Source organism: Halteromyces radiatus (assembly GCF_025201355.1).
Source record: "Halteromyces radiatus strain CBS 162.75 chromosome Unknown BX664scaffold_1, whole genome shotgun sequence".
In the NCBI taxonomy this organism is placed as follows: Eukaryota; Fungi; Mucoromycota; class Mucoromycetes; order Mucorales; family Cunninghamellaceae; genus Halteromyces; species Halteromyces radiatus.
This window is the reverse complement of record NW_026251687.1, coordinates 1,104,559-1,127,896: the sequence shown is the minus strand read 5'-3', so window position 1 is coordinate 1,127,896 and position 23,338 is coordinate 1,104,559. Positions and strand designations below refer to the sequence as shown.

Sequence of the window (23,338 nt, the reverse complement as noted above, 5' to 3'; positions counted from 1 at the left end):
CGTTGTAAAAGAGGCACCATTATCGAAAAGAAGAAACAATTTTCGGTTTATTTGCATAGATAGATGGACATAAAAAAAAAAAAAAGAAAACTAAGCTATCAATTTACATGAAGTACATCACTTTCTGCAAATCAGACTTGACAACAGCGTAACTGGCCATTTGAGAATCACTATCCATTGATTCACTTGTAGCATCAGTGTCTTCCCAGTTTTCACCTTTACGATGGAATCGAGCACGAGCAGCAACCAAATCAGCATAGTAAGCAGGAGGACAGATAGAGACGGCACGAGTTGCGCGACCGTAGATATAACACAGACGATAAGTGAGTTCTTGAAGAGCATCAGGAGAAAAATTGTTGTCATCATAAAGTACATGGTAGTGAGTAGGACGAGAAGTTCCTTGAAGACCAGCATGTGATTGCAAATCTAAAAAAAAATAGATATATAGGTATATATAGATATAAATTAATATATCATCCTAATATACATAATCATTTGAAAACTTACAAAAATCAAATTCGAAAGGATGTACGATATCAGTATCCACAACAGTACCAGGTTGGCAATTACCACTTCGATCGGCATCACGGGGTTCAACAGGGAAGAATCGAGCATGATGACGTTTTTGAACAACCACAAATGTGACAGGAGGTTTGTAAGTCTTATCCAAGGAAGCACAAGCAGCATGAATAGCAGCAACTTCATTTTTGAGTACTTGATCAAATTGTCCTTCAGAAACACCATCACGATAGAACAAGATTTGTTGAGGTTTTTGACCACAGTTTTGATAGAATGTCTTCAACAGTTCCTTGACCATATTGGCTAAATCAGCTATTATTTCAGTACGATTGGCTTGAACACGGACAGTTGAAGCATATCTTGATGCATATGAATCCATACTTGCAGTCAAAGCAGCAACGGAAGGTCTGTTCATATCACCAGGAGCAGGATGAGTAACATCAGCACCAAAGACAATAGTAGGTTTACCGGAAATAAAAGGAATTTGAGAATTGTCCATAAACAAGTTGACACCACCAAGCTTCATATTCACTTTCAGACAGACATTGGCACAATATTGTTTCTTAGCATCACCAATATGCTTACTTTGGAGGCATTGAGTAGGAATACCAATAACTATATATATAAAAAGGATATATGATATTCTGTCATGAAAATCATCATCATCATCATCACCATCATTTTTTTCATTTGTTTATTTTACCTGTATCAGAGATACGCTTGATTTCAGCATAAAGAGGAGTACCAGTGTTGGGCAAGATACAGAGAATCAATTGAGGTTGAGCTTTAGCAGCATTACCAGCCTTCAACCAGGCTTCCTTGAGAGTACGTTCAATATTACCTTGAGGATCAGCATGAGTAACAGGTGGTTGTCGGTTGATGACATTCTTATATTTATAATCATAAAAGAAATAAAATAAAAATAAAAAGTTTAGTACAAATCATATTTTTTTTTCTTATTAAAAAAAAAAACCAACTTACCAAACCAGTCTCAGTAAATGTTTGACATAATTCACGAATAAAACGTTGGATCATACCATCATGGACTTTGCTTGTAAAATTGACAACAGACCAAGAACCCAAGTTGGCACCCTTTGCGACTTTTTTGCCACGAAGATTCCAAGCACCACCTATAGGAGCAAAAGTAGCATCTTGAGATGAAGCATGGTAAGAGATCTTTGGAGGAGGAAGAACACGAGCATTGATCATAGCCATATCAGACTTGACATTGACGCCAAATTGTTGAATATATGGGTTATCCTTGTATTTCAGAAGATTGACACCTTGATTGATCTTGTTGGCACGGACATTGGGCTTCTGACAAGTAAATTTGATCATTTCAGCAGTTTGCTTTTCATTCAATTTCTTCAAATGACGTTGACCAGGAATAACTTCACAAACTTCCATAGGTAAAAAGATATCTTTCTTGACAACAATACAGGGTAAGAAAGGAAAGGCCAAACGTCTATTGTAAGTCTTTTGAAAATATTGAGCAACGTTCATTTCATTTCCAGAGTCATCCTTGAATACAGTATTTTCAACAGAGGTAGGAGTAAGCTTGTTAATCTTGTACTTCAATCGTTTTTCAGCACCACGATGGACAACGACGATCTTGAGATTCTTGAGTATTTTTTCAACTTTGATACGTTCACGATCAGGAATACCACGACGAAGATCATCAAGACTGCGGCGGTCGAGTAGCTTGGGTAACATTTCATGAAGAGGACCAGATTCATAAAAAGCAGTAGCACTGACATCAACATTGATCATCATTTTGCCTATAAACAATGAATAATGATAAATATTAATAAAAAAAATATTAAGGATTATATGTTTTATATATTACCTTTAGTTGGACGAGCAGATTGATAAAAGCCTTGCCATACTTCAGCACCATTGGGTAAAGGACGTTTGTCTTGGGGAGTGAAAAAGGATCTACCCACAGTGGAATATTGCATGCTTGGGACGTGACGAAATAGTACATCAAGAACCATGATGGCTGTAGCACAATTTTAGGAAAAAAAAAAAAAGAAAGAAAAGATAAAAAAAGAGTTAATAAAAAAGATGTGATATAATGATATTAATCTTTTTTCTTTTTTTACCAGTTAAACAATTGTTGGTAATACCAGACTTTCCATCCAAGAATAATTGTAGTTCACTCATGTTGATTACACCTACAGGCTTGATATTTAACTTGAAAACACCACCAGAACGATTTCCTTCTTGAAGATTGACCTATAAAAAAGAATAAAAATGATGAATATAAATGAACCAATAAAAAAAAAGAGTGATCAAAAAAAAATATAATAATGTTGGGGATGAAATAATAAGCAATATGATAAAATATACGTCATTTTTTTTATTTACTTACTTCAAAAGAAATACCAAGATTATCATCACCACATTTGAGCGGTTTTGGAGAAAAGAGATTTGCACGACCATCAAAGATAGGTTTGACCTTGTTAAGAAAAGCTTGACCTTTAAGACTATCTTCAAAAGATTGCCACACCTTTCTGAGAATAACAGGAGGAGTACCATCAGGTAATATTTGAATATTCAAGTGTTGTATATTTTGAGCTGGAAGACTTGTCATTTCAAAGAAATTGCTTCTTACACGTACTGGTTTACCAACTTTACCAACATTGGGACGCATAATAAGTTGAGTCAAATCTCTGTTGTATGCTTGAGCCATGATGTTTGTTTAATAGAAAAAAAAAGTGAAAAAGGAAAGAAAGAAAGAAAGAAAGAAAGAAAAGAGAAAGAAAAAAAAAAGAAAAAACATCATTTTATATGTTTACCTGATCGGAGCCTGTTTAAAAAATCCTGCAAATCACACCAGCCAATCATAAGGAATCACAGAGATTTAGTTCCTTTTTTTTTATATATATATATTCTTGAATTTCTTTGTTGATTAATATGATGCTGATGATAATGAATGAACATCTTGAATTTCTTTATCACTTATTTATTATATTCTTTGTATTCATATAATATTATATGGTAGTAAAGAAAGGTTAAAAAAAAAGGATTATCAATTGAGAATAATCTAGGTTAAACTAATTTAACAACTTTACTATTCTTATTATTATTATCTTATACATTAATAGTTTGGTAAGGTTGTTGTTGTATGATGGAATTAACAATAATATTATTCTAGGTTAAATCACGAATAGAAGCTGCTTATACGCGGTAGTTGAACATCCAAAAAAGGAAAGACTCAGAGTTATGTAAAATGACAGCAACTTCCTCTATTTTATTTTCTCACACTTTCTTCTTCTTTCTTATCACTATTTTTTTGTAAACATCTTTTTTTTTATTTTGTATAAAAAGTAAGTGAATATGTATACGATAAAAGGGAACTTTATATATTCATTGTATATTAACTAGACTCTTCTCTTTTTTTAACTTGCTATAGAAATACCATCACTCCATCTCTCTTGACCCTTATTGCAAACTAGATCTTCAACATGTATTCAATGGACCGCAAAGCTATAACAATGGAACTATCATTATCAAAGGTACTAAAATACATTCCAAAACAAAGAAATAGTAAAATAGTACGTGATTTAGGTATGATTAGGATTATGAATCTGATTCTTTTCTTTTTTTTTTTCTAGTGTTTTTCCAGTATATTGTCAAGGGAAAGGTTATTTATTGAACATATCCATCAATTATGCTTATCAACAAAAGTAGAACATGATCAAGGGTATTGTATTTAAGGTTAGGATCTAAAATATAATAATGAACGACTTGTCAACTAATATATATATATATATGTGCATCCCCTTTGATGGTTTAATATCATAGATACAAGTTCGGTTACTTATATGCTATCTATTTAAAGACATCCTTTTTATTGAAGATTAGTTTGAATCATTGTTATGGTCGTTATCTTTGTGGAATTGATATCTTCATTATCACCATTACTATTGTCATCATCTATCAAATATTTATTAGTGTAAGTATCAACTACAGTGGCATCTATTACACATCAACACAATTATTTATTAAATCGATAGGTAGTCATGATACATCCTTCATCAGTCTTAATATGTAGTATTATTATTCAATCATCACTGTCATTTGAAAATATGATCTATTTATTGTTCAAAGTAAGTTACAAAAGTATAGAAAATGATATTTACAATATGATATTCTCAGTCTCTTTTCCATTTTCTTTTTCTTTATTATTGTTTTTGGTGCATCATCGTCCTAGTATATATGGAAATGGATGATATTCTATTCTCATTATATTTTATTCTTCTTTAATAAAGTTTATCTTTATATTATTATTATTATCATTATTATCATTTATTAATAGTTCAATCCAATCATATTATTCTACTTTCTTCTTTTAATGCAATCATAAGGCTTTTTCATAAATGCTATAAATTCAGATTCTGGTCTCAATATGGATCCATTCTCAAAGAAAGAAGAACTGTGGGGACGATGGAAAGTGGGCTCTCTGACAAAAAAAAAAAAAAAAAAAAGAGGGGTGGGCTTTGACTTTTTCCTTTTTTTTTTTTTTTAATCAATGAGTCTTTGTAAGTTTTTATCTTTTATTTATTATTGTCATATACTATTATCATACCCTTACAATCATCCTTTCATAATTGCCTAATCATACTACCATCATCATCAAATATTATAAATAATTTAACTATAATCCATCCACACTAGTCATCCACTCATTCAATGGCATTCATTATCTATTTAATTCTGACATCTCCAACAAGTTTTTTATGAGAAGAGATAATAATAGGAAATAATGATGATCTAGTGATAATGAATATTCGACAATGGATGATGATTCATTTTGAACAAAATTAGACTGCTCAGCCAAGAGTACCAATAATGGGAATGACTCGAATTGACATAATTTTTCTGGGGCTAAAAATAAAAAAACCATATATAGTATTCCTAGTTTCTCTCTCTTTTTTTTTTTTTTCTTTTTTTTTTTTTTTCCTCATGGATTCTTCCTCTCTTTATAAAGTCATCATACATCATGACGTTCATGAATTTACTAAATGTTGCAAATCCTCATTAGAAAAGGATGAAATTTTTAATACCTTCCCGCTTTGGATCTCCAATGAAATGGCACTTCTGGATCAAGATCCCCAGACACCAGTACAAATATATACTTCGATATGGACAAACAATCAGCTTCTCTTTATCTTTGTATTATCTGGTTCAAGAGGTTATGTTGGATGGTGTGGTGGAATAGAATGTATACAACAAATGGATAACCATGCTTTTGACAATGTCATTGTTTCTCTTTTGAAAACGAGTGGTGCCTTACCCCATTTACAATCCCTTTATGGTTACAGTCCTTTGGTAGATCGTGTTCATCATCTTGTGGAAAAATGCAAAGACTCATCTGACAATGCAACTATACCAACAAAAGTATCCACATACAAATCATGGAGCTACCAAGTTGAAAGCAAAAACGATCTTCTTTGGACCGACAAGACACGTGCGTTAGCAAAACGAGCCCACTTACGACTGGCAACATGGATAGATTTTCCACTCTTAGTCAACTGGAGTGAACACTTTGTGCAGGATTGTGGTCTCAATGATGGTGATATGTGGACTATGTGTGCAAATGAGATCAAGAAACAAAAGGCTTATTTTTGGTGTTTGGATGATGGGACACCAACAGCGATGGTATGGAAACGGCGTGCCCTTCGTCATGGTATTTCGGTGGCCTATGTTTATACACCTGAAGAATCAAGACAGCGAGGTTATGCTGCTACGATGGTAGCACAATTCTCTGAATATCTATTGGAAACCGAAGGCTACAGTTACGTGACTCTCCTGGTTGATGGGAATCGTGATCCAGCAAAAAACATGTATACATCCATTGGTTATAAATATGTGGGGGAAATATTTGCATTATACTATTGATGAAATTTAATTGAATCGTTGTATTTGTATATTTTTAGTGTAGTTTTATAGTAAGATAGTATCAAATGATTCCCGGTGTAGTTTTATTATTATTATAAATAAATATCAATGTTTTCTTTTTGTATTATTTTTATTTTAAATATCAACAATAAGTAATATCATACAAAGGTATTACTATATATATATGTCAAAATTTATATCATTCTTTATTAATAAACGAATTTAATCTAAACTAAGTTTAGCTCCCAGGAGACGAATCTCCCAGGAGATTGTCATGGTATAATTTTGAATGATCAGTATTAAAGACTGTTTTCTTAAATGGTTCCATTCGTTGATTATCAGTAGTCGCTACTCCCGCCAAGCATATAGCCAACGCCGCTTGTATGTCTCGACCTTGAGTTGAAGAACAATTCTTGACAGCCCAACAGTCCTTGTTCACGCAGACAGACCCCCCGTTCACTTTTCTGTATTTGCCATCAGTTTTTCTCATCTGTCTAATAACCTTCGAAAAGCAAAACACGCACGTTTGACTCGACAAATGTTCATCAGTAAGCATGACCGCACCACGTTGTGAGTTTTTCTTTAGATGCCATTTTCCTCCTCTTCGATGATGGCCAGTGATTCTGGAGCCCACGCCCGTTCCCATATTCCCTATTGCCATCACTAAATACTTGGAATCACCTTTCAAAAATCTTCTTTCTTCGGTAATAGTTCTTGCATACACCCGTTGCTTTTGGAGCTTTCCAGCTTTTCTTTCGCGGATCATAGCTTTGGAATGATATATATCTCTCATTGGTGTTCGACGGTCTTGCACGAGCTATAAAACAAAATTAAAAAAAAAAAAAAAGAATCAACACCCAGTCGTCCATCATCATCGCATCATCCCATCATTACCTTGGTATAACGCAGAATTTGATCAGGATTAGTAGAAAGCATTGGAGTAGGTTCATCACTTGTTGTTGGGAGTTCAGTATTCTTCAGTTTCTATATAGAAAAAAAAGGGAATGAGAAATATTTAAAAATTAGTTCCAGACCATCCCTGCCAATTGTACAAAAGAAGCTGATGTATTCTACAATTCAACAGTTTGATATATGACTTACCTTCTCCATTTTTTTTCTTCGGTGGTAGAATCCTGTTCGCCAGTTCAGATCCTTGCTTGTAATAATGAAGGGTTTTGGTAAGATAAGGAACTTCTTTTCTTCATCAGTGAAAGTAGTATCGTTGTCAACATCAGAAGTAGTATCATCATTATCAGGGTCATGAATATCAGCAAGGGTCCTGTATCTGTTTTGTAGTCGCAAGTGGAAATTGTATCGATCCGTGCTCACAGGTACAGCAGTGGATAAAGTGACAATGCCATAGTCAGTACCGCTGTAAGAAACACTCCCTTCGTTTCGCAAAGAGTTAAGGTCCATGTTTTCAGGAGTGTCCAGTACTGATTGCTTTCTTCTTGTCGGTGTACTTTTTATTTGTTCCTTCTCGCTTCGTTTTCTTTTTGGGTTTGACTTCTTCACTTGTATTGCCTATATGATAAAATAATTATGTCGTTAGTTTTTTTTTTTTTTTTTTTTTTTTTTTTTTTTTTTTTTTTTTTTTTTTTTTTTTTTTTTTGATGAAGACATATACCTTTCGAAGATAATATAAATTTGAGTGTATGGTAGTCCGTCGATTTTGTAATTGCGCTATTCTTGATTGTATGGTCATCCGCTCTTTTTTCATTGTACGTTGCACACCTATTTCTTCATACTTGGTTTTTGCCAATGTGATTGTCTTTATGTCCACAGATACCATCAGTTTAGCTTGCACATCTTTCAGTGATTCTGTTTCTTCTTGAATTTTCTTGTTTATAGCCAAAAGTTGCTGCTCCAATGTCGCTTTTTGAGATGTGAGATCATCGACAGTTCGATTGTCATGAAGAGTCATTGTTTCGTCCGCTGTTTTCCCATGTTGGTAACTTGATACCATTCTTGGCTTGGTCGTTGCTCCAATGATTGCTGCCGATTTGATATTAGGAATTACAAGACGTTGACGAAAGGTCATAGAATTTTTATCACATATTGCGTTGATTTTTTGAAGGTCGAATATTGAACCAAAAACGTCGTCCTTATAGCCGAGAGCCAGAGTACTGTTTTTTATAATCTTCCCATCTGCTTGCTTCATTTGTACCAATGGTGCTTCTCGTTTTTGTTTTCCTTTACCCTCGTTGCCAGTTTCAGTGAATTTGGAACCAAAGATCTCGTAAGTTTCAACAGCACCAAGTGGTAGTGCGTGCAATGCTGAGGCTGTCACAGTTGGAAATGGTCGTTGCATCAGTTTACTATAACCGGCTGTATGGAGTATTGCATTGCCCAGGAACACGAATGGAAGTTTTTCAGCGATGGTAGCCTTGTTGCCATTCACAGGTATATATGGTCGTAGAGTGTTATACAGAGTAATCATGATGTTGATTTCATGTTGAAGTAAATCATCGCCATCCCATAGATTTTCAATGACTTCGCGATCCAGTTTGGCCTCCTTTCTTGTAAAAAATAACTTTGATAAAACTGCCTGTATTCCTCTTATCTTTCTGCTGGATGTGTCCTTGATAGCTGTAACCTCTGGTTCAGAATCCGAATCCGTCTCATACATGATTACTGTATCCATCTCAGACTCAGGCATACTTTGGAGTGTTTCTAGAAGCTCAGTGTCCTATATAAGTCATAGCAAGAAATGAGTTCCTTTGTCTTCAGATATTTTGGTAAAGTATAGGCCTTTGGATCTTTACTTACCGCATTTGCATTATTGTCGTTGTCACTGGATGTTGCATCATCGTCCTTCAGAACCTTGGATTCCTAGATATAAAAGTCATTTAACAATCAAGTAACAGCATCATATGCAGTATTTGTATTATTATTAAAAAAAATTGATGATTTTACCTTTTTTGCTTCGGCTTCTTCTCGGGATTTTGTAATAAGGTCGTTGAGTACCTGTCTAAGACTTTGCTGCTTCCTTTCAGAGTAATCTTTCTTGTCGATGAGTTTCTGTTGATCTTGACTCTGTTCAGTAATGTCCAGTCGTGCTTGAAGCTTCAGTACTTTCTTCTTTTCAAACTTGATAACGTTTTTGACGTGTTGTATCTTGTTGCCAAAAGATGATACTTTCTCCTCCTGCGTATGATATCATACACACACACACAAAAAAAAAAAAAAAAAAAAAAAAAAAAGAAAAAAGGATAATCAGAAAAGAGAAACTTAGAGATGTAACATTCTTTTTAAAGTAATATACCTTCTTTTCGGCCAGAATTTTGATACCACTATGCATACGATCATACGTTTTTTGTTCACGGGATGGAGAAAGATTTTGTCGGAGAAGTACTCTTAAAACGTACGTCAACATTCTATGGAAAAGCCGTGATTGCCAGATATTCCCAACATTGGTAGACAAAGATGATACAGCGGCCAAGGCGAGGTTGGAAGGAACATTGTGATCTTTGTTGATGGTCAGTTCTTCAGTTGGAATAGAAAGTCTGTGCCATAATGGATGCTTGCTGTAGGTTGCTTGATGGGACTTTCCAAAATAGTGTGACTTCAAGAATTGTATATGCGTCGAGGAAAACAATGACTTGGATTCATCAGTTAATACAGCGTGTACAGGGTAAAAGCGACGGTCTTCGGTCAGTAAGTTGGTAAAGCGCACAGTCGGGAGCAATGTTGAGACTTCAATCCGTTGTAGTTCTCCTATCAAATCATCACATAAGTCCATCATCCGATAAAAATTATGTCAATTTCAGTTTCTTACCTTCCTGATAATCCCCATTGGCATACTTGATAGCAGTGAAATAGACCATGCTCGCTAAATCACCAAACAAGTTTGTATACTGTTCCGATGCATATTTTATTCTATTGATGATTCTTGTTTTTTGGTCATCCTCCAGGTCTGTTTTCAGAATTGATAGTAGGGAGACGGTTGCCGATCGGATTTCGTCAGGTTGTACGGCCAAGGTTGACATGCCTGTGATGCTAGAGGAAGATGTAGAGGTTGATGCTAATGACATAGGTGAATGTGATGCCGAAGACGCTTCAGTATATGCTTGTCGAACGGAAAGCCAACATTGTTCAAAGTTCGTGTCCACTGTCTGTCTCCATACTTGCATAAAGTCGAATTTTGTTCGGAATTTGGATCCAAAATAACCTGGTGCTACATCTTTAACTTGGCGATCGATGAAAAGTAAAAGACCATTTGGTAGTCGTTGTTTATTAGTAAGTTCGTTCTTGATGCTACTTTTCGTGGTTTCCAAATCAAGCCGGTCCCAGAAGTGAGAGTCATTTTCTGCATCAAAGCGTTGTTGAGTTTGGACAAGATGTTCCTTGATGTTCACTTTAATTGCATTAGCCAACGCTGTTTTTGCCTCTTCAATGTTGTTGAGCGTAATGTATTCCTCCACTGGCAGCAGATCCTTTGCTTGAACGCGTCTTTTCTTAGGAGCCATATAGATTGCACAGTAAAAATGAATATAAAAAGTAGAAAAATATAGATTTAGTAAAGAATAGTTGATGCAAAAAGAAAACGACAATGAATAAGATATATTTTCTGAAAGCTTACCTTTTATTTTTGAACAGTAAACAAAAGAAAATATTTTCTTTGAAAAGCAGTCCTCCTGTCCACTATCGTTGTCATGGAAATAAAAGAAAGGCATAATGGGTAAAGAGGAAGAAAGAGAGGGAAAATGAGGAAGTAACGCTGAATATATTTTATAATGAGAGAGACGAGGTAGGTCCTTATTAATTCAGACTCAGAATATGATCACCATGCAGGGGACAATTCCGAATATCTGACATATATGTCTGCCATATCTTAACGCCAGCGATCCGACATTATAAAGCATATACCTGGAATCCAAAATGCCTTGTCTGTAACTCGTGTGTAAATGTGGTTATACTACCTTTTTTTTTTTTATTGTAATAAGCATTTTTCGTGTGGATGTCTGTTTTCCTGGACTATAGATTTGTTTGGAAAGTGTGGATTATATTTTTTTTTTTTTTTTTGAAAAAGTATGGACTATTGATTTGACGAATAGATGTGGATTATACATTTGATTGGAAGGTGTGGACTATTGGTTTGATGGAAAGGTGTGGATTTTTTTTTTGGGAAGGTGTGAATTATTGATTTGATGGAAAGATATGGACTACAGATTATCTTTTTAGAGGATGTTTTCATTAATCATCAATCATCATCACTAACATCGTCAAGAGGAGGAGAAAATAATTTATTGTTTTATTGGATATTGAATATATATATTATAAAAATAAAAAAAAACTATAGAAGGACGTCGCGATATACAATGTTGACAGTTTGTGGTGGAGAATTGCGAACTGGTTGTGGGGCTGCCACTCGAAGAGTTGACGGATCTCTTGATCGTGAGAGCTACATACAGTTGTCCATGGGCAAACACTTGATCTTTCAGATACACACCTACATAGTCCAGTGATTGTCCTTGACTCTTGGGGATGATCATTGCAAATGCTGGTCGTACAGGGAATTGCCTAGACGCTCATCGTTGATGTTTAATTTGTTGAAAGAACATGACCTGTTATGTGCACTTGAATGACCTCTACGACCACAGCGAGAGCAAATGAGAGAAGAGCTGACGCGCTGGTTGGAATCTCCATGTAGTTGATGAGAACCTTGATGTACTTGACAATCTTCATATCTTCGCCGAGTACTTCTGTTTAAAGGACAGTCGTAATGGGTTGTTCGAGAATGAGTGTCAGATCCGCACCTGCATAAATTGACGCTACTGTTATGCGCAGTTGGCTGTTTGTTTTGATTGAGTGGACATTCATAATGGCTTGTTCGAAGATGAGTGGTAGATCCGCACCTACAATGACGAATTGATCTGTTCATTCAAGGAATATGAAAGGATATACGAAAAAGAGAAAAGCTAAAAAAAAAAAAAAAAAAAAAAAAAAAAAAAGGAAAAGGAGAGGAAAAAAAAAAAAAAGAGGGAAGAAAAAAAAAAAGCTCAGGCCAAATAATCTCAGACGACTATAATTTTTTTTTTTGTGTGTGGTGTGGACATAAGCATTCTTTTTCGTGTGGATGATTGTTTTTGTTGAAAAGATGTGAACAATAGACTTGACATGAAGGTGTGGACTACAGATTTTATTTTTTTGGATGGATGATTATTTTTGTTGAAAAGATGTGGACAATAGATTTGACATGAAGATGTAGACTATAGATTATTTTTTTTTTGGAAAGAGTAAAAAAGTAGATTTTTTATTGGGTGGAGTGGAAGGTTGATAGGTAGGACAGAAGACCAAAAATAGTCAAAAAGTTATTTGCTAATCATTAGTTTTTCATATTTTTTTTCATATATTAATAAAAAAAAAAACTGTCCTTTATGTTGTTGTTTTTTTCCTCCAATCACATTGAGACTATCTAATCTCATGATATTCTATTAAATCAAATATTTCAGGCTTATCGATCAAATCAATTATTCATCATCCAGTAATTATATGTTATAAAATAGAATATAGAATTCATACTCATAAAATAAAAAGAGTTACTTATAAGAGATCATGCGTAGTTTTTATTAACATATATATAGACTACCAATCTAGCTGGGATTCAACATTGTCTTCCCAAAGCACAATTCCATAATTTTCCCTTGGTTCTTATTCTTTTTCTTTTTTTTTTCTTACTCTTTTTTTTTTTTTTGTTTTCCATCTTTCCCCTTTTTTTTTATTTTATCATCCTTTTGTATAGTAGTTATGCCTCCAGATGCCCTCTTCCGTTCGGAAGAGATGTCTCTCATACAATTATATATTCCTATGGAAGTGGCTCAACCTTGTATAGCTGAATTAGGTGATCTTGGCAAGGTTCAATTCAGAGACGTAAGGCACACACACTCACTATTTTTAATTTCTTTTAATATATTACTCATTCACTTTATGTATGATTTGTTGAATGTTGATTAGTTAAATCCAGATGTCAATGCCTTTCAACGATCCTTTGTAAATGAAATTCGACGATTTGATGAAATGGAACGACAGTGTCGTATGTATACCTCAGATAGATATATTCGACTCCACATAAATTAATATATCTTTTTATTACTATTATTGTTATTATTACTATTTAGGTTACTTTCGACAACAAATCAAACGTGGTGGTGTTCCTTTTCGTCCTTTAACTGGTACTGCTGTGCGTGCGCGATCAACTCAGGAAATCGATAATCTAGAGGAACTTTTACGAGAACATGAACAACACCTCCTGGAAATGACAAGTTCTTACGAATCACTACAACAAAGATATCTACAACTAACTGAACTACGTCATGTTCTCCGTGAAACCGCATTATTCTTTAATCAGGCAAGTCAAAAGAAACTTCAGTAGTAACAAAGAAAAATGATCCATGTGGTTAGACGAAAATATAATTCTTCTTTTTTTTTTTTTTTACTCATGATCATTTATTATTATAGGCTGAATCTCGTCAAGAAGTAAACACAATAGGAAATTTGGATGAAGCGGACGATATTGTTCCTTTATTGGAACGGGATGATGAGGAAGAAAATATTCAATACGAGCTTGGTCAACTATCGATTGGTGTGGTAACAGGTGTTATTGCTCGCTCACGCATGCAAACGTTTGAACGAGTCCTCTGGCGATCTTTGCGAGGAAACTTATACATGAATTCTTCTGAAATTGATGAACCCATCGTTGATTTGGAAGATAACGATAATACAGTGGACAAGAATGTATTTGCAGTATTTGCTCATGGACAGGAAATCATCAACAAAATCCGCAGGATTTCGGAAAGTATGGGAGCGACTTTATATGACATCGATCCATCTGAAGATAAACGACGAGACGCTTTATTGGAAGTTACTTCTAGGATTGAAGATTTAAACAACGTATGTATAAGGACAAAAAAAAAATAGATGTACATTTGGTTTATTTGTGTTTACGAATTGACGAAAGGATCTCTTTTTTTTTTTTTAGGTTTTATCAAATACCAACCAAACTCGTAGGGCCGAATTGATCACTATATCTGAAAATTTAAATGCTTGGACAATCATGGTACGCAAGGAAAAGGCCATATACCATACAATGAACCTCTTTAATTACGATGCTGGTCGCAAATGTCTGATTGCTGAAGGTTGGTGTCCCTCCTTTGATATTCCCTCTATACAATATGCTCTCAAGGAAGCTACAGTAAGTCACAATTCAATGACCCTGTTGATATATACTAAAAGTACTTTTTTTTTTTTTTTTTTTTTTTTTACATTTACTATAGGATGCATCTGGGGCCAGTTTATCAGCTATTGTTACCGAGTTAAGAACTAACAAGAAACCACCTACTTTTCAACGCACAAACAAGTTCACCGAAGGGTTTCAGGCGATCATTGATGCTTATGGTATTGCTCGATATCGTGAAGTCAATCCAGGTATATTTACTCTGATTTCATTTCCATTCTTGTTTGCTGTCATGTTTGGTGATATCGGTCATGGCGCATTGATGTTTTTGGCTGCTCTTTATTTGGTACTCAACGAAAAGAAATTGGAATCCAACAATGGAGAGGTAACAGTTTGATGATTATAAAAAAAAAATTATTATTCTGACATTCTCTACTGTAGATCTTCAGAATGTTCTTTAGTGGGCGATATATGATGTTGATGATGGGGATCTTCTCTATCTTTACCGGATTCATGTATAATGATTTATTTTCATTATCACTATCAACATTTAAATCTGGATTCGACTGGCCTACGACATACAATTCGACGGATGCAGTGGAAGGAATCCCGAATGGAAATACATATGCTATTGGACTTGACCCTGTAAGTAATTTAAATATATATATATAAATATATAAAATAGGGAGTAGACTGACATTGTCGAACTATATTAGGCATGGCATGGGGCTGAAAACTTTTTATTATTCACCAATCCTTATAAAATGAAACAAGCAATTATCTTGGGCGTTATACATGTAAGTTAATGAAATAATTAGAATAGAAGTGACTCAAAAGGTTTTATTATTAGATGTCCTTTGCAATTTGTCTCAATGTGATTAACAATCTACATTTCAGGAAAAAGATATTCATTTGGCTAGAATTTGTACCTCAAATCCTATTTATGGAATCTATTTTTGGTTATCTGGTGTTTTGTATTATGTATAAATGGAGCGTGGATTGGTATGCACGAGATGCAGATGGTGTGCTTTTACGAGGCCAACCCCCAAACTTGTTGAACATGTTGATCTATATGTTTTTATCTCCTGGTACGATCATTCCTGGTGAACAATTGTATTCCGGACAGGTAATAAGAAAAGAAGGGAAGAAAAATGAAAATAATTCAAAATCATTTATTATTATGAAATTATAGGGGCCTATTCAAGTACTTTTATTATTGATTGCTGTGATATGTGTACCTTGGATGTGGTTTGCAAAACCTTACTATTTGAAAAAACAACATAGTATGCATCAATATGCTTCTGTGGCCGATGATGAACATATAAATGAAGAAGATATTTTGGATATTCATAACTCGACAGCTACAGGTGCCATTGATGATCCAGAGGAAGAAGAGGTAAAATACTAAAATATTTTTTTTTTTTTCAAAAACTAACTGATTTTATTTAGTTTGATTTTAGTGAAGAAATGATTCATCAAACCATTCATACAATTGAATTCTGTTTGAATTGTATTTCCAATACAGCATCTTATCTTCGTCTCTGGGCCTTATCACTTGCTCATGCACGTAAGTGTCTTGGATAGGAAATACTGGGGGGAATGAGATAATCAATCACACTCATCATTTATTTATTGATATAGAATTATCAAGCGTATTATGGGATATGACATTAAAGATCTGGTTCAACTTTACTGGATTTGTAGGCACAATGGGATTGGTGATTGGTTTTGCTGTTTGGTTCTCATTGACTTGTTTCATTTTGATTGGGATGGAAGGTTTATCTGCCTTTTTACATACACTACGTCTTCATTGGGTGGAATTCGATGGGAAATTCTATGCTGCTGATGGTTATGCCTTTCAACCCTTTAGTTTTAGATCGATCATTTTAGAAGATGAAGAATAGATAGATATTGATCATACCTTCTTTTTTCCCCTCCCCACTCTTTTTTTTTTTTTTCTTATAACTATCAATAAAAAATCAATCTTATATATATATTGCTTCAATGAAACCATGACATTGAATGTGAAACCTATTTTTATTATTATTGATTAATTTATTTGATACAAGAATAAATAATTTTTTTTATTCAAACCAAACGGTATAATATAGATAAATTTAAATAGACTATCTACAAAAAAAAGAAAAAAAAAAAAAGAAGAAAAGAAAAGAAAAGGAAAAAAAAGGAATACAAAGATAAAAAAAATGATATGAATACAGAGATGCTAATATAATCATTATCATCATGATTATGATTACTGTAAAAACTAACTAACTAAAAATATGAGAAATATATAATAAAGATGATTTAAAATCCTAGAGAGGGGGGTATCTGTTCTTGTATTATTTGTCCAATTCAATTACTAGTCCATCACGTCCAAGAGAGTTAAGATTTTATTCATCAGATCGTTGTCCTTTTTGATACCAATCCAATGAGTTGGGTTTCCTCCGCCATCCATCTATCATTACTTCCTCTTGATTGTTATTTTCCTTTTTGTTGTTGTTATTGTATTTCGAAGTTTGCTGATGTAATCTTTGTTGTTGAGTTGTCAAGTTCTCGTTGCATCTATTTGTGTTCTTTGTAGATGATGGGTGTTGATATCGTCGATGAGGTTGACTGTGATGCCTTTGTCTTGATGGTGGTATATCCTTTGCTGAGGACACTTGCCATTGCATTGGGGCTTCATTTGATACGTTTTTCCATGGAGACCGCTTTTTTTGATGATGCTGTTGATTCTGCTGTTGCTGATTTTGTGAAATTGTTGTTCCATCGTTATACCGAGATCGCCAAGTAGATTTCAATGGATCATTTGTGCTGGTAATGGTATCTTTTTTATGTGGAGATAGCGGTTGTGGCCATCCAGAGTCCCATTTGTCATTCCGTTGATGATGTTTGTTTCCAAAGCCTGATTCGTCCCATTTGTTGGATTTATCATTCATTTTGTTGTTGTGATCTTGTAACTTGTTTTCACTATGCCATCCACTGTTGATACCGTTTCCATTCTCTTCATCTTGTACATCGATTTTGGTATTCCAGTCATCATTGATATTGCCGCTTTCTCCATTTTTAACTTTGATATTCCATTCATTATTGACAACCGAGTCTATTGGTGGCACACCCCACATAGCCTCCTGTGGCTGGTCATCCCCCCATGATTTTGATAATGCAGAAGTTCCAGGTTCGTCTTTGCCACCACCGGTTGACCAATCTGTCTTTGGATTCCAAGGAACTTGAGCATGCTTGTGTGTATTCCAACCCACCTTTTTTGCTTTGTTCCTCTTCAGAAGTTTATGCAAGGATGATTGAGATGTTGTCGAATTCTTTCGTTGTCGTTGTTGAGTTGAATCCACTAATTTCGTATTGGCTAGTTGATGAATCACGTCGTTGTTGCCATCGTCATCCATTGTAAACATACCCTGATGTTCATCAGCTTGTTTTCGATGCTTGTTGTGATATTGATAAGGCTTTTCTTCGTGTTGCACATGATCATAAATATCGGTAGATTCTGTTTTGCCACCAAAAGGAGATTTCACTAAGTCAGAGTAAGGACCACCAGGAAGAGAGCCTTGAAGAAATTGTCGCATCTTTTCATAGTCGGGTTGATCAGCGAATCGAAGAGATCGAGGATATTCAACAAAACGCAAAATACCCTCTGGCAAACCAGCACAGAGATCACTCATAAAAGTATCCACCTTGAGTTGTCGCATACGATCCCAACCAGCTTTTGATGTTTTTGCATGTACCCCAGCCCATGGTAATGTACCCAAAAGTAAATCCAATAAGATATAACCAATACTTTCAACGTCATCTCGGCGACTGTGAGATTTGCCTCTATGGACGTTAATTGACGCGTAACGTGCAGTTCCAGTTTTGCTTTTTGTATGTTTCTTGGTATCAGGATAAGGTTTTCCAGTATCAGGATCACGCCAATAACAAGCCAAACCAAAATCAACAGCATAAAGAGTTGGACGGCTCAGACCCCATTGTTCTTCAAAGACTTGACGACAAGTTGACTTTTTATATGTGGTCACAGGCATAGAGAATTCATCAGAAGATTCCACCATTTCCGGTTCAGGCAAGTGACAAGATGCAGGAAATAAAAAGTTGTCAGGTTTAATATCTCTTACAATAACCCCACGATTGTGTATATGTTCGACTATAGAGAGCTAAAAAATAAATATATATAAAAAAAAAAGAAAAGAAAAGAAAACTGTTAATAAAATGGAAAGAGCGTGGGAATATGTTTTTTTTATTACCATCTGACAAGTCAAATCAATGGCAATATCTAATTCCATCATAGACACATTTTGACGCACTTGACTTAGATTAGGTCCTAATAAATCCATCACAATACAATCAAAACCATCGAATTGCCCATACCAATGACATTGAGGAATACCAACTATAAAGAAGAAGAAGAAGCTCAAGTTTAATCAGTGTTATTTTTTTTTCTTTTTTTTTTTTTTTTCTTTTTCTTATTTTTACCTCCACCAGCCAATACATCATACATAATATTTTCGAATTTCAATTGAGGATGTTTCATCTTGAGTGTTTCCCTTTTAATAGCAAAATGTCGACCAGTATTGATATCACGAGCTAAGATTTAAAAAAAAGAATAAGTAAAGAAAGAAAGAAAGAAAGAGAATTAAATATTTACCTTCAAATACTTCTCCAAAAGAACCTTCACCAATTTTTCCCAAGACAACCCATTGATCAGCTACAATAATATCACGACTATCAAGACTAAGATCTGTTCGGTTACTTTCATAAGAAGCTGATTCTAATTTAAATCCAGTATATTCGTCACCAATATGATGATATGAAGATGACAGAATACCACGAGGACTGGTCATCAATAGGAATTAGGGTTCAAAAAAAAAGTAGATAATAATTAATAATAATATAAAAAACCACAGGAAAGATATATATATATAAAAGAAAAAAAAAAAAAAAAGAAGGATTGTTTACCTTTTTTTTTTTTTGTTCAGTCTCATACAGTTAAATTTTGATTCTACCAATTAAAAATTAGCGTTGTATGAAATTCAGGCATTGTTTGAAATATAATAAAAATGGGCCCCTTTCTTTTCTTTCATCTCCTGATAAATGACTTTTTTTTTTTTTTGTTCTTTCTTCCCCCCTATTACTGTGAAAATGAACGTGCTTTTTTTATTTTTTTTTATTCTTCAATAAGAGTTGTTTCTCCTCTTATTATTTCTCTTCTTCTTCTTCTATCTTTGATACCATTTAGTGTGTTTGTTTGTTTTTATCCTTACTTTTCGGGGGTGGACTCATATCTCCTATCATTGTATTAACTATATATATATATATATATTTATTTATTCTTTTTTTTTTTTTACTTTTTTTTTTCTTTTTTATTCTTTTTTTTTTTATCTTATTATTATTATTATCACATTTAATACTTTATAATTCTTTTTTTTATTCAAATATGCTTCATGTTCAAGAATCCCTTCCACATAGTAATAGTTTAATCTTTACACAACCTCTTCTTGCCTCTCCTTCATCTAATTCTATTCACCCTCAACCTACCATCTCTTCTTCAAGATCAACAAGAGTCATTGAACAATTACAAGACAAATGGGAAAGAATACAAAAAGAACTTGCAGTGACGCGGTCTCAGGTATGCAAATAAAATATTTATATGCAACAAGGAGTGATTTTTATTGACTCTTATATATATTTATAGTTAGAAAGTACCAAACAAGCCAAACATCAACATGATACACAAACCAAATGTTATACAGAATCTAACAAACAATATCGTGTTCATATTCAAGGATTAATGCAAGTATTGGATACTAAACAAAAAACACTGGAAGGTACAAAACGATCATCAGTATCCATGGAATCACAAGTCAAAACACTCAAAGATGAAGCACTTAAATCAAGACAACAATTGGAAGCTTTAAGACGACAAGAACAAGTACTTGAACGAGAACGAGATATCGCTGTCACTAAAAAGGAACAATGGGAACGCCAACGTATTGTGTTAGGAAGTTCTTTACAGCAATTGGAACGTCGATTAGATCGTGAAGCTGGTAACCTTCGAGAACAACTCAAAGTCGTACAAGAACGAGCACATGCTATGTCAGTATATCATAATGATTTTCTTGCTTTGGTAGCCAAGACAATGGAACGATATGTGATGGATCGTGCCGATAGTTATCAACAATTGGAACGTGCTAAACATAATTTGGAACATCAACGACAACAATGGATACAAACAACTCAAAGTCACCTTGTGAATTTAACAGATGCTATTGGACTCTCAGGGACAACTACTGATGAATTTCATGTTACTGTCAATCGATGTCGTGGGGAAGTCAACGGTTTGATTATGAAGATTCGTGCTTACACTGTCATGGTGGAATGATCTTTTTTTTTTTTAGTTTAATTTTATCTAGTTTAGCTTTTGTTATATAGTCTTTTATTTAATTACCATTTTTTTTAATAATAATAAAAAGTTAAACAGGTTACTCCAAGTTTATAGTCAAAAGGAACGATGAGAAGGGTCTTGTTTGGTGTTGTGAAAGAACATATTAAGGGCATATGTTGTATGTGTAACACGGATGTTTCGGAAACTGTTGGACCGGGGATTAAAACATTCAATCTGATAAAGTCTAAAACGAAAGAAGACAGGGAACTCCAAAGGTTAATAAAAAAAAAAAGTATTTTACTTATGATCTTGTTATTATTGATTTTTTGAAACCATTGTACTAATTTTGAAATAGTTGAAAAAGAGAAATAGATAGAAAAAAAAAAGGACAGATCAAGGAATCAATCGTCAGCTTCAATGATATCGATGATCATCATTCAATTGAAGATGTGAAAGTGGAGTTTACTTTTTTTTTTGTTAGTGTTACTTTGAAGATGGTTTAACATTTGTGCAGCTCCCACTAAAATACAACTAAAAATCAAGTGGACATTAAAAAAAAAAAAAAAGATCTGATATGGAAAATGGAAACAAAGGGAAAAAAATGATTCAATTTTCTATTCTCAATATTCTATCCTTTCTTTTTTCTTCTTCTTCTTCTTCTTCTTCTTTCTTTCTTTCTTTCTTTCTTTTTATTTTTCTCATCTTTTAAAAATATAAAGTATGGATAAAAATCAACCACCTCTTAGTTGGTGGCATGTATTGGAATCATTTAGTTTTGTCTTATTAGCAGGTAATATATGTAACTATGAAAGAATACGATCATCATCAATTTGACTAACATCATTATTATTAGCTATTGTGAGTTTTAGTTTAGGATTACAACTTGAATTATCACTGATCATAGCTAGTGTGAGATGCGTGGTGCAACTAACAATGATGGTAATAATAAGATATATTATACAACGAAATAGACATCACAAAGTATAATCAACGTCACTCTTTTTTTTTTTTTTGTCATCAGGGGTATGTGTTAAATGATGTTTTCAACGCGGATAATGCCTGGATTGTCATGATGATGACTTGTACGTACTTGTATATTACTGATGATCATATGAATTTCCTTTACTCACTAGTTATTGCTTATATATACATATAGTGATATTGATATTGTTAGGCGCATATGAAGTAGTCTTCAATCGAACGAAAAGAACATTTCAAGGCCTGGTAAGACGGGAATACTAATTCGCATTCGAATTATCCATTCATTTTATTCATATAAAACTCAGTTTTTAGTGATGTTTGTGACTCTGCTATTTTGTACCTGTATTATTGGCTTTCTTGGAACTGCTTTTGCACTGAGAATTGTTCCTTTTTGGGAACCAGCCAAATTCATCCCCATCATTGGCATGTTATTGGGCAATTCAATGAGTAGTATTGCTATGGCTACCGAACGCTGCTTGGATCATGTTAGGTAAAAATGAAATTAAGAATAAGATGATCATCATGATTCCTTTTATTATCCAATCACCCATGATCATCAATTTTTTTTTTTTTTACTCTTTGCTAAGGTTAATCATTTTTTATTATATTATAGTAAGCACGCTCCATTATTAGAAACGCGATTAGCTTATGGTGCATCAAGATACGAAGCAGCACGTCCATTGGCGGTAGAATCCATTCGTTTAGCTTTATTACCAGTGATTACTCAACTAGGAGTGATGGGATTAATCAATATTCCTGGTACAATGGTTGGATTATTACTTGCAGGAGCTCCAATAAGAGAAGCTGTTATTTATCAACAGGTGATCATGTTTATGGTGGTAGCTAGTAGTACAATAGGATCCATCATGGCAGTTGTAGTAAGTTTTTTTTTTTTTAAAAAAAAAAAAAAAAAAAGGATTCAAAAAGTGAAAAATTGTATAGAGTAACTTGATTATTATCATTTATTAATTTTTCGTTTTTTTTTTTTTTTTTTTTTTTTTTTTTTTTTTTTTTTTTTTTTTAGGTATGTCTGAAAACAGTGATTGATCAAAAACAAATGTTACGTACTGATAGGATTCATGACAACAAACCCATAGTAACAAAAACAACATTGACTAAATTAGGTCAGAAACTCAATGAATGGCGCCAAACAGCATGTATCGGGCGATATACCAAACCTAAATATGAAGAATTAGAAATGACTCCCACTTGATGATCATTTTATCCCACCTTATTATTTTTGTCCTACTTCCATCAAACTCTTGTATTATATTTCATATTGCATTCCCTCTTTTTTTTTTTGTATATTCACTATTTACCCTTAATAAAAGTTTGTTTGTTTTTTTTATCTCTGACTTTTTTTC

The 23,338-nt window shown here is 33.8% G+C and overlaps 9 protein-coding genes across 9 annotated transcripts; 6 read left to right on the top strand and 3 right to left on the bottom strand.

Moving 5' to 3' along the window:
* Nucleotides 1–103: 103 nt before the first annotated feature.
* BX664DRAFT_377105 (Piwi domain-containing protein) lies at nucleotides 104–3,281 on the bottom strand (the record flags this gene model as incomplete). The annotated part of the gene is made up of 7 exons (XM_051548753.1): nucleotides 2,891–3,281; nucleotides 2,622–2,754; nucleotides 2,366–2,518; nucleotides 1,501–2,297; nucleotides 1,223–1,406; nucleotides 508–1,134; nucleotides 104–426 (listed from the first exon to the last, which is right to left on the bottom strand). Exons 1-7 carry the CDS (start codon nucleotides 3,209–3,211, stop codon nucleotides 104–106), a joined length of 2,538 nt encoding a protein of 845 aa, XP_051404454.1. The 5' UTR covers nucleotides 3,212–3,281.
* A 516-nt stretch (nucleotides 3,282–3,797) lies between these two features.
* On the top strand, nucleotides 3,798–5,265 carry BX664DRAFT_381529 (uncharacterized protein; the record flags this gene model as incomplete). The annotated part of the gene is made up of 6 exons (XM_051548971.1): nucleotides 3,798–3,848; nucleotides 3,935–4,037; nucleotides 4,137–4,225; nucleotides 4,387–4,477; nucleotides 4,539–4,631; nucleotides 5,200–5,265. The coding sequence occupies exons 2-6, from the start codon at nucleotides 3,987–3,989 to the stop codon at nucleotides 5,263–5,265; spliced, it is 390 nt and encodes a 129-aa protein (XP_051404453.1). The 5' UTR covers nucleotides 3,798–3,848; nucleotides 3,935–3,986.
* A 232-nt stretch (nucleotides 5,266–5,497) lies between these two features.
* On the top strand, nucleotides 5,498–6,549 carry BX664DRAFT_319826 (uncharacterized protein). Its single transcript, XM_051543011.1, has one exon. It carries the CDS (start codon nucleotides 5,614–5,616, stop codon nucleotides 6,421–6,423), a length of 810 nt encoding a protein of 269 aa, XP_051404452.1. The 5' UTR covers nucleotides 5,498–5,613; the 3' UTR covers nucleotides 6,424–6,549.
* A 60-nt stretch (nucleotides 6,550–6,609) lies between these two features.
* On the bottom strand, nucleotides 6,610–10,472 carry BX664DRAFT_8905 (uncharacterized protein). The gene is made up of 7 exons (XM_051549781.1): nucleotides 9,689–10,472; nucleotides 9,340–9,570; nucleotides 9,193–9,255; nucleotides 8,051–9,112; nucleotides 7,525–7,947; nucleotides 7,318–7,407; nucleotides 6,610–7,240 (listed from the first exon to the last, which is right to left on the bottom strand). The coding sequence occupies exons 1-7, from the start codon at nucleotides 10,166–10,168 to the stop codon at nucleotides 6,662–6,664; spliced, it is 2,928 nt and encodes a 975-aa protein (XP_051404451.1). The 5' UTR covers nucleotides 10,169–10,472; the 3' UTR covers nucleotides 6,610–6,661.
* Nucleotides 10,473–13,108: 2,636 nt separating this feature from the next.
* On the top strand, nucleotides 13,109–16,560 carry BX664DRAFT_319818 (V-type ATPase, V0 complex, 116kDa subunit family). Its single transcript, XM_051543010.1, has 12 exons — nucleotides 13,109–13,296; nucleotides 13,381–13,459; nucleotides 13,545–13,774; nucleotides 13,885–14,316; nucleotides 14,405–14,617; nucleotides 14,700–14,984; nucleotides 15,041–15,244; nucleotides 15,316–15,396; nucleotides 15,450–15,725; nucleotides 15,792–15,995; nucleotides 16,049–16,166; nucleotides 16,241–16,560. The coding sequence occupies exons 1-12, from the start codon at nucleotides 13,174–13,176 to the stop codon at nucleotides 16,501–16,503; spliced, it is 2,508 nt and encodes an 835-aa protein (XP_051404450.1). The 5' UTR covers nucleotides 13,109–13,173; the 3' UTR covers nucleotides 16,504–16,560.
* Nucleotides 16,561–16,760: 200 nt separating this feature from the next.
* On the bottom strand, nucleotides 16,761–19,547 carry BX664DRAFT_354388 (kinase-like domain-containing protein). Its single transcript, XM_051547741.1, has 4 exons — nucleotides 19,257–19,547; nucleotides 19,085–19,195; nucleotides 18,856–19,001; nucleotides 16,761–18,765 (listed from the first exon to the last, which is right to left on the bottom strand). The coding sequence occupies exons 1-4, from the start codon at nucleotides 19,450–19,452 to the stop codon at nucleotides 16,993–16,995; spliced, it is 2,226 nt and encodes a 741-aa protein (XP_051404449.1). The 5' UTR covers nucleotides 19,453–19,547; the 3' UTR covers nucleotides 16,761–16,992.
* A 174-nt stretch (nucleotides 19,548–19,721) lies between these two features.
* On the top strand, nucleotides 19,722–19,962 carry BX664DRAFT_354387 (uncharacterized protein; the record flags this gene model as incomplete). The annotated part of the gene is made up of 1 exon (XM_051547740.1): nucleotides 19,722–19,962. A coding segment is annotated over one exon (190 nt), but the record flags the coding sequence as incomplete, so codon positions are not given.
* On the top strand, nucleotides 19,935–21,204 carry BX664DRAFT_319815 (uncharacterized protein). The gene is made up of 2 exons (XM_051543009.1): nucleotides 19,935–20,237; nucleotides 20,304–21,204. The coding sequence occupies exons 1-2, from the start codon at nucleotides 20,046–20,048 to the stop codon at nucleotides 20,988–20,990; spliced, it is 879 nt and encodes a 292-aa protein (XP_051404447.1). The 5' UTR covers nucleotides 19,935–20,045; the 3' UTR covers nucleotides 20,991–21,204.
* Nucleotides 21,205–21,621: 417 nt separating this feature from the next.
* On the top strand, nucleotides 21,622–23,293 carry BX664DRAFT_271752 (uncharacterized protein). The gene is made up of 7 exons (XM_051541164.1): nucleotides 21,622–21,783; nucleotides 21,847–21,932; nucleotides 22,015–22,075; nucleotides 22,150–22,217; nucleotides 22,280–22,464; nucleotides 22,588–22,852; nucleotides 22,999–23,293. Exons 1-7 carry the CDS (start codon nucleotides 21,714–21,716, stop codon nucleotides 23,185–23,187), a joined length of 924 nt encoding a protein of 307 aa, XP_051404446.1. The 5' UTR covers nucleotides 21,622–21,713; the 3' UTR covers nucleotides 23,188–23,293.
* The last annotated feature ends 45 nt before the right edge of the window (nucleotides 23,294–23,338 follow it).

What these genes read in the sequence shown, in the direction of transcription:
- BX664DRAFT_319815 (XM_051543009.1), top strand. Translation starts at nt 20,046, where the DNA reads ATGCTTCATGTTCAAGAATCCCTTCCACATAGTAATAGTTTAATCTTT. An exon ending in TTGCAGTGACGCGGTCTCAG is followed by an intron (nt 20,238 to 20,303) that starts GTATGCAAATAA and finishes ATATATTTATAG; the next exon opens with TTAGAAAGTACCAAACAAGC.
- BX664DRAFT_319818 (XM_051543010.1), top strand. Translation starts at nt 13,174, where the DNA reads ATGCCTCCAGATGCCCTCTTCCGTTCGGAAGAGATGTCTCTCATACAA. An exon ending in TGAAATGGAACGACAGTGTC is followed by an intron (nt 13,460 to 13,544) that starts GTATGTATACCT and finishes ATTACTATTTAG; the next exon opens with GTTACTTTCGACAACAAATC. An exon ending in CCGCATTATTCTTTAATCAG is followed by an intron (nt 13,775 to 13,884) that starts GCAAGTCAAAAG and finishes TTATTATTATAG; the next exon opens with GCTGAATCTCGTCAAGAAGT.
- BX664DRAFT_8905 (XM_051549781.1), bottom strand. Translation starts at nt 10,168, where the DNA reads ATGATGGACTTATGTGATGATTTGATAGGAGAACTACAACGGATTGAA. An exon ending in ACGACAATAATGCAAATGCG is followed by an intron (nt 9,113 to 9,192) that starts GTAAGTAAAGAT and finishes TGACTTATATAG; the next exon opens with GACACTGAGCTTCTAGAAAC. An exon ending in AAATTCTGCGTTATACCAAG is followed by an intron (nt 7,241 to 7,317) that starts GTAATGATGGGA and finishes TTTGTTTTATAG; the next exon opens with CTCGTGCAAGACCGTCGAAC.
- BX664DRAFT_319826 (XM_051543011.1), top strand. Translation starts at nt 5,614, where the DNA reads ATGGCACTTCTGGATCAAGATCCCCAGACACCAGTACAAATATATACT.
- BX664DRAFT_271752 (XM_051541164.1), top strand. Translation starts at nt 21,714, where the DNA reads ATGGATAAAAATCAACCACCTCTTAGTTGGTGGCATGTATTGGAATCA. An exon ending in TAGTTTTGTCTTATTAGCAG is followed by an intron (nt 21,784 to 21,846) that starts GTAATATATGTA and finishes CATTATTATTAG; the next exon opens with CTATTGTGAGTTTTAGTTTA. An exon ending in AAAGAACATTTCAAGGCCTG is followed by an intron (nt 22,218 to 22,279) that starts GTAAGACGGGAA and finishes TATAAAACTCAG; the next exon opens with TTTTTAGTGATGTTTGTGAC.
- BX664DRAFT_354388 (XM_051547741.1), bottom strand. Translation starts at nt 19,452, where the DNA reads ATGACCAGTCCTCGTGGTATTCTGTCATCTTCATATCATCATATTGGT. An exon ending in TTTTGGAGAAGTATTTGAAG is followed by an intron (nt 19,196 to 19,256) that starts GTAAATATTTAA and finishes TTTAAATCTTAG; the next exon opens with CTCGTGATATCAATACTGGT. An exon ending in TTGATTTGACTTGTCAGATG is followed by an intron (nt 18,766 to 18,855) that starts GTAATAAAAAAA and finishes TTTATTTTTTAG; the next exon opens with CTCTCTATAGTCGAACATAT.